Source organism: Blennius ocellaris, assembly GCF_963422515.1.
Source record: "Blennius ocellaris genome assembly, chromosome: 2".
Lineage (NCBI taxonomy): Eukaryota > Metazoa > Chordata > Actinopteri > Blenniiformes > Blenniidae > Blennius > Blennius ocellaris.
This window is the reverse complement of record NC_137651.1, coordinates 26,224,546-26,233,281: the sequence shown is the minus strand read 5'-3', so window position 1 is coordinate 26,233,281 and position 8,736 is coordinate 26,224,546. Positions and strand designations below refer to the sequence as shown.

Below are 8,736 nucleotides of genomic sequence, written 5' to 3'. Positions count from 1 at the left end.
TCAAGTTTTGAAAGTAGAGCACAGCTAGTTCACAAAGTAGAGTTGAGAGTGCAACACAAACAGTAAATGTTAGAGAATATGCAAAAGTGGGACAGAGAGGTGATCTAACACAGCAATCAACAGTACAGAAATAAGTAAAGTTCGACTGGGTGATAACATGGGTGCCAGGTCTGGACATGAAGCATAATCCACTGTATCCTCTGACTTAGGAGGTAGTTGTGTCACTGGTTTCCACAATCTCTGGAGTTGAATGGAGGTACATAAGTCCAGCTGCTGGTTGTAAATTGACTTGTGCGGGCGGTAGCACCCTGGGAGGTGGGAGCACGTACTAATTGACTCTGCTTTTTTTTTTTTTTTTTTTTTTAGAAGCACACAGCCTTTGTGGGTAAACCAAGAATGATCCAGTCACTCATCCCCCCCCCCCCCGCGATCAGCCTCTGTCTAAACGCCCCAGTTGTTAAACCCAGACCAAATGATCGAAGAATGGCATTTCCATATGGCTTCTTCTTTGAGACCAGTGAAGCAGAAAATACAAGATGACTGCATAAAACACATTAAAATGATGCAAGAGAAGCCTGCATTCCCACCACAAGACAGCTCCAAGAGACAGAAAAATGGCACTTCCTGTCCTGTTAAGACATAAATAAAATAAAATTTTAACTGAAATGTCTGAAATGTCTGATTACAGGTTGCAAATATAGTAAGTGAGCCCGAAGGAGAACTAATGCAGAGAAACACTTGAGAGCCGGTGGCAAGAAAAAAATGGTGTCACACAAAAAACAGTGCAGACTGTCAGAATCCTCCTCCAACATGTAAGATTATTTACTTTTTTCTTCTCAGACGATTTACATCCACTCAAGTACTATAATAGCTTATCCAAAGATGCTGTAGCAGCTATCTGACAAATAGGGAGGAAAATAGGCAACAAGTGAAATCCGTCAATTCAATTCCCATTCTCAAGAGCAGAATGGGAATTTAACCATTTAATCCCTTGACAAGTAGAGGCTAAATAGAAAGAAAGATTCTTGACAGATAAATGTAGAATCAGAAAAGCTCAAACCCCTGATCCCTTTTATTGATTTCCATTTCCTTACTTTGCTGATACTGTGATTTGAGTAGAAACAGAGAAGAATTTCAACGATTCGAAGCATAAAATTTGTGGCTGCGGCTTGCTGATAAACGTGTTTCCCATCTGTCAATATGTCCACTGCCTGGTGTGAAAACAGCAAAGAAGCAGTGGAAGACACCTGACAGATAACACAATAATAACCAAGCAAAAACACTGTGTAAGATACCCAACTGCATGTTCTGACAAAACAAGCCATGTAATAACCTTAGACAACCGGTGTCTGGGACAAAGTATTACTTGTGATATTTGACTAAACTTCCCCTCCTTGAAAATAGCTGCATCCAGTAACAGGGAGCCATTTCATCATCATCGAGACATGAGCCAAAGCTGCAAGCTCTTCACTCAAGGCTCAAAACATTCTCTTCATTCCCTGACTAAAGTCCCCAATATAAACAGCACACTCCAAATAGTTGTAGAGGTGAGTCTGATTCAACATCCATTCTGTCTTTAATGCTATTTGTGCCGTCTCCTGTATGCAGGAAACACTCCGTTTTGTCAAAATTTCTCCATTATTCAGGTTCAGTGCTCATCATCATGTTTTATTCATCTCTTCTTTGTTATGCAGTCTTTATTCAGAGGACTTGAAAAGAAAAGGGATATGTGGCTGTTGCATCAACTGATGGAAACAATTTTTAAAAAAATTGAATGGAAACAAAAACAAAGGACAAATCACTTGTTTGAGAACAGGTCATGAAACTAATGAAGGGCCACTCCATTTCCCCGACTCACGCCGACACAAAAATGAATGTACCCCTTCCAGAAACATTTCATGCAACGTTTGGAGAAGGATTTGCTAAAGAGCTGACAGCAGAACCACAATGAGCTCAATGCTGAGCGAGATGAAGTTTGAGTGCCCAAGTGCCTCCATTTAGTTCCTACGGCAAAAGCAAAGCTTAATCTCCTGTCAGCTCCCCTCAAGCTAGTCTCCCAGGACTCGGGAGCGCTCTCTCCCATCCATCACCTCAGCAGGGACCAAAGGGAGACTCCCCAAAGGAACGAGGATCACAGTCATTTGCATTCGCACTCGAACCATCAAGGCACAACAATCCCACTGTGACACTCTCCATTTCATTATATCACAACTGTCATCCCAATGACATGCAAAATGCCACCGTACGGCAATTACACTTTTCTTCAAAGTCGAAGTGCTAATTACAGTGTACCAAAGGCCAGCAGTTCTCCTTCTACAACATATCAGAGGAAACATTTCACTGCCTGTTTCACTGCCCGGCGTCACACGTCTGTTTCAGAACGATTCATGAACGTGCCAGCAATTGTCTTCTGAACCGCCGGCTCCTCAATCAATCAAACACTCAGCCAGTCCGGCTGAGGAGCACGGCATTTCCATCACAAAAGTCCAGTTTGGATTGCTTCAACTGAGTGCTGCAGCTCAAGCATGTGGCCGTCTGCAAATCAAAATGAGGCTTTGTTGACAGGTTTCCACATAGACTTCAGGTAATTAAGTGTACCTTAAACCTTTAATATAACCAACAGGTGAAAAAAGAAAACCCATAAAATAAGGAAGCAGTGTTGTGAGGTTACAACAGGTAATAGAAGCTCATAAGAGGGACTATGTAATGGCTGTCAGGACTGAACAACTAGGGCTTGCAGCCGAGTGATTTCTAGCTTCCACGCTGCCAAGTTACTACAAAGATTACAATTCACCACCACACAATTTCCAAGCCTGAATAATAGCGCATTCAGAGTCAATGTTCGTCCACCATTCAGTTTATTTCCCAAACGTTCCATCCAACTAAGATGAGGAATTAGAGCCGGAAAATCTTCTTATCCCACCGCTCATAGTGATATCTATATGGGCTTGTAGAGCTCCGGGACCCGAGGATGGAGCCAAGCCATAAACAACCACCTGGTTGCTAACTCAATTCACACCCAATTAAATTCCAGTCTGGAATACAGAAGAGACCAAGCGCTAATATAAGAACGCAGAAGCAGAGCCGGTGTTTTCATACACACATCCATTATTCCTAATGTTCCTTTTATTTGATAATCTATTCAGTGAGCAGCTTGGAATATTCCTCCGTTTATGAATTTGGCACTGTTGTGTTTCTCACAAATGGTTATTACCATGAGAAACACAAATGGTTTTCCCCTGTGGATAGCTGCAACAGGCTTCACCTCTCCTTGCATTTGTGAGGGCATCTCCCACTTGTTTCTGCCTTGGTAATGAGGGAAAAGTCTGGAACATGTTGTATATCAATTGGGCCATCAAAGACAGGAGGGGGCATTTATGGCAATGCACTTTAACCTCGGGGTTAAAGACCAAATTCTTTGTTTTTGCATGTCAAAAGAAAAGAACCCCAACAACTGCTTCAATAAAAAAAAGACCTTCTTTTTAAAAGATGCCTGAACACTTTGGTTTTAAATAATTTACCCCACTAAAAGAAGACGTCAGGGCAAAGCAGATTTGAACAATGTCTCATCACACTTTCAAAACAGTGCCTGCTTAACCAAAGTGAGTTGTTTCCATGATGCCTTAAGAGCAATTTTTTGAGACATTTCTCACTCCCTTGATTAAACAGCTTCAAAAGACTTCCACTGTGGATCCCAAGGGAACCAGTTAATCCTGATCTTCTCCACAAGCAAAGGGATCATCTCAATATAAATCAGACAGGGCTTTTGATCAAAGTATTCAATCAGGCTCGAACACATGACAACAGGAGGAGCCCCCACTGCGAGCAAGGTCAACATATTAGTTGTTCTCAAGCTCAGAGGAATATAGATTGATAGAAATTAGATGTTCCAAATATATTTTCCTCGAAAAGACTCTGGAGTCATAAAACTCAAAAGGGGTCACTAAAACATTCACAACACGCCACGTAAATCTTTACAAGCTGCAGTCTGTCAGAGAAAATGAGGACATCAAAACATCATCTGCCATTTCTTGATTTTTCTTGACCTGCTTGCATTTGGGGCATGCTTTTACACGATATAAACAAAACAGCAAACATCAGTCTAAACCTTCAAATCCCATCTCAAAGAGAAGCATGGCTTCATGGCGTGTATGCTGTTGGCCTATTTTGTTTTCCAATTAGAAGACTGTCAATACCACCCCCCAATAATGACACTGCTTTCAATAAGTGTCAAACGCGCTTATTAGGCATGTGTTTGAATGATTAGGCCCACTTTGGAAAGCTTTAATGTTGGGACAATCAATGACAAAGTATATGCTCCATTTATCCATCAATCAATCACCAGCACAGCCCTAAAAGCCCTCACCCATCCAAAGCATACAGGCTTTGGATGTGGCTTTGTGACACCAGCATGACCCCAGTGACAAATGTCATCACTATTATTTAGGAATAAAAATCCGGACTTAACCACAAAATAAAAGGAATCCAAAGGTTGAGGAGCCGGACAAAGGCTACAGTAATTAGTATATTCATCTTCCATTCATCACGACAAAGAGGCTGGGCATGGCATGTTTTAATTATCATTCCAGAGCTCTCTCGTCTTTGAGTTGCCTTCACAGTGAAATATTGGAAAACTTGCAGGCTGCTGCTGGCCTACATGGCTCGTACACATCGCCATCTGCCTGCTGCCTGGGTAAGTTCATTACTCGGCTGCCCAATAAGTATTCTGCATTCGTTTTTTGAACAGGATTGAAATCAAAGAGAGACAAACATTTTCCAATTCCCCCCTCTCAGTCATTTGTACATCACATTTTGCCAGACATCCCGTGCAATCACACATCAATGCATTTAAATCAAGTCTCAAAACATCCACACAGAGGGAGAGAGGTCATGATGTATTAAGGCTGATTTCTGTCGGCTTACCTTGAATGTGCAGCGCCATCAGGAGCGCCCATATCCCCACACACATCGCCATGGCACCGCAACTATCCGGATCTTGTCTGATATAGAAAAAATAAAAAAATAAAAACCTGAGAGTGGACGGACAGGGGAGGGGGGGGGGAGGCTCACTCGAGACGACAAAGACCACGCATGCAACTTCTGCAAAATCCCACTTCCACCCAAACTAGTCAGCGTCCCTCAGTGAGCAGCGGGGGACTTTGTGGAGGATCGGCAGTGCGCGCCTCCGTGCCAAAGCATCAATTTCACGTCCGCGTCTGATTATCCTCCGTTTGCGCAGAGTTTTGCTCTGGGGGAGAACCGGGCTGGGTCCCCGAGATCCGATCCGAGCGGCTGCAGATTTGCAGTGGAGGTGAGATCAAGCTTTTTGGGAAGGAGGGCTTTTGCTCATGAAAGGGGCTCTTTCAGTTGAAACCATCCAGCCTTTGTCGCTCCATCCACCGCAGCGGCTGCTCCAACTCTCTCTCTCCCCTCCCCTCTCCCTCTCTCTCTCTCTCTCTCTCTCTCCCTCTCTCTCTCCCAGTGTTGTGGATCAGAGGTAAAGTGGGCGGGAGGTCCTCGATCGATGCTGCGCTGGGAACTTTCCAACACTTGGGAGAGTTCCTCCGCAGAAACGCGATCTTCCCTCCCCTCCTTTTCCGCTTGTGAAACTGACACAGCAGCTCGCAGATTAGGTGTGGGGACAGTCCCTGCGTTAGTTCCGTAAGTTCCCGGCTCTTCCTGCCTCTGCAGCCAGCGGAAGAATCCGGTGAAGTTGAAACTCTGGAGGTAATGCCGAGATGCACCCTCCTTGTTCGATTTTTTTTTTTTCCCTCCCCACTCCTTGTTCTGTTTTGGATGAAACAACGGAGACTCTTTATCCCGCTATGCGCGCCTCTCTCCCGCCACGGTGCGCTGCTGCTGCTGACTATCGCTGACGCTTTGGGAGAGATCGGGATCGGGTGACGTTGTTTCAGGGAGGAGCCTGGATTGTCCTGCAGAAAGCAAATGTGTGCAGCGCTTGGAAACACTTCGGCAGCCCTGCAGCTACTGCGCATACGACAAAAGACCCCCCCCCCCCCCCCCCCCAAATAAAAACAAAAAAACAAAACAACTTTTGCATGTACTTTTGATGATATTCAAATAATGGCCAGTGCGTAAGAGTGCGTAAAAGCTGTGCAATGTACCCGTTTACAGGTTTGTCTATCTCACTGTGGGGGAATATATCGTGGTTCCTGGCCACGTACAGCCCAATTTCAACATAGCCACTAACATGATCAATCAATCAATCAATCTTTATTTCTATAGCACTTTTTATACATTTAAAGCAACACAAAGTGCTTCCACAAGAATTAAAAACAGTGCAAAGACAAAATAGATGGATTAAAAAGCAGGTGAACACACACGCACACATGCAGACACACACCATAGGTGAAGACATGCCTAGTGATATGGAGACATGGCAGGACACTGAGGACTAAGGTGAGGAAAGGGACATATTTGGGCCGTCCACACTGGGGGTGGCACAACTTCCGACCACAGGGGGCGCCGCCCCACAGATCCCCCCCCAGTCGGGCAGACAAGCCAATCCCACCACATACGCGGGGGACCTGCCAGGTGCCCGGGCAGGGAAACCCATGGGACGGCTCCACCAGCGGCAAAACCGGCCACCACCAGTGTAGCGCCCCCTAGAGGAACCACTGGAGATAAAAAAGAAGGTAAAAATAAAGATAATTATCTGAAATAAATAAATAAATAAATAGAAGTAGATAAATACATTGATCAAATACATAACTATATACACACGTACATGTATAAAATCAGTTAAAAGCCTGATTAAAAAGGTGAGTTTTTAACCCTTTTTTAAAAACCTCAATGGACTCTGCAGCCCTGAGGTTCCCCGGCAGGCTGTTCCACAAACGGGGGCCATAGGAGCTGAACGCAGCCTCCCCGTGAGTCTTGGTCCTCGTTTGAGGGACAATTAAAAGGCCGGTGCCGGAGGACCTCAGGGTCCACGAGGGTTGATATGATAAAAGTAGTTCGGATAAATAAGAGGGTGCAAAACCATTAAGACACTTAAAAACTAGTAAAAGAACCTTAAAATCGATCCTGAAGCGAACGGGGAGCCAATGCAGCATTTTTAAAATAGGCGTGATGTGGGCCCGCCCTCTGGTCCTCGTCAGCACTCGTGCGGCAGAGTTTTGTAGGAGTTGTAGTGGTGCTAAAGTTTTCTTGGGGAGACCAGAGAGCAGGGCGTTACAATAGTCAATTCGACAAGAGATAAAAGCATGCATTAGCACCTCCGCGTTTGCCTGAGAGAGAAATGGGCGGTGATGGATGATGGACTATTTTGACATTTAATTCCATATATGTTTTCCCTAACAAGCTTTTTTTGGCCATTATTGACCCCCTCTTCTTACATAACTCCAAAATCAACTCCCTAAATGTGTGGCCTATATTTGACTTTTAATTTTGTTGCATCCAAAACCTTATTTTTAGATTAATGTTTCCCAAAACTCGTCACTCCTGCAAGCAGTTTGCACTTTTGGTTCAAAGCAAGAAGGTTCAAGTTCACACACCAAGTGGGCCTTTTTTATGTGGAGTGTGCATGTTTTCCCTATATGTGCATGGATTTTCTCCGGTACCGCAGTTTCCTCCCGCAGTCTAAACCAGGGGTGTCAAACTGATTTTAGCTGAGGAGCCACATCAACTTTACCTGACCTCTGGAGGGCCGAACAAGTCAAACATAACATGTTAAACTGCAGATACGGACAAATGCAGTCTTTCCTTTTGATGCTTTTGTAACTGCAAGAATGTGCCAGTCTATTCTGAAATATACATATTAAAGGAAATCCAATATTATTATATTTGCAAAAAAAAAACAACACAAAAAAACCCTCAGTCACCTGCATATGGATATCGTATTTTTATTCAGGATTAAAACAATTTGTCATCATCTGGAAATTGTTTTGAGTTTATGTGTCTAAAGTATCACTTCACATAAATTGGACACCTTTATTGTGAAAGGTGTTGCGTCATGTGACCTCCACAGACGCATTAATGTCGGGAGTCAAATTCTGACCAAAAGCGGTTTTGAATGTCATTTTTGCCAATCTAGCGTTTTTAGATCAGCCTCTGTCAGTTTTCATATTTATACTTAAAAAAAAAAAAAATCACATGGTGGGCCGGATTAGATCCTCTGGCGGGCCGCTTCTGGCCCCCGGGCCGCATGTTTGACACCCCTGGTCTAAAACCATGCATGTGAGGTTCATTGGTGACCCTAAGTTGCTGAGTTGTGAATGTGAGTGTATTCTTGTCCGTCTCTTTGTGGTTGTCCTGTGATGGACTGGTGACCAGTTCAGGGTGTATCCTGTCCTTGGCCACTGGCTCCAGCGCCCCACAACCCTGCGCAGGATTAATTAAGTGGTGTAGAAGAGGGATGGATGAATGGCTTTGAGACTAAGGCTACTTTGAATGCTGGATCTCATTGCTGGATGGCAGATCCCATGCCTCTCAGTTTTGTCTATTCTGAAACAATGCACAATAAGAACAATATTTCAATGAAAAACTCCAGTAAATGTAATGATTCTTACATTTTCCAATGTAATCTCACAGCTGGACTGACCTCTCTTGGGCAGGTTTTGGCTGACGGGCTTATTGTTGAATAACATAATAATAACAAAGGAATAGTGGTTTGCACTCTTGTTGCATAGCTATAATGCTGTGGATTAGCATGCAGGCCTTTCCGTGTTGAATTGAATTGAATTTTATTTTGATTGCACCAAATACAAAACAGTC

At 43.8% G+C, this 8,736-nt stretch overlaps 1 protein-coding gene across 1 annotated transcript in view; it reads right to left on the bottom strand.

Moving 5' to 3' along the window:
• The window catches only part of nectin1b (nectin cell adhesion molecule 1b), a gene marked incomplete at its 3' end in the record, with an annotated part of 185,891 nt that extends 180,363 nt beyond the window's left edge, over positions 1-5,528 (bottom strand). The window contains 1 exon segment of the mRNA XM_080504369.1: positions 4,924-5,528. Within this exon segment, the coding sequence (XP_080360495.1) occupies positions 4,924-4,975 (52 nt within the window). The 5' untranslated portion in view covers positions 4,976-5,528.
• Positions 5,529-8,736: the final 3,208 nt, after the last annotated feature.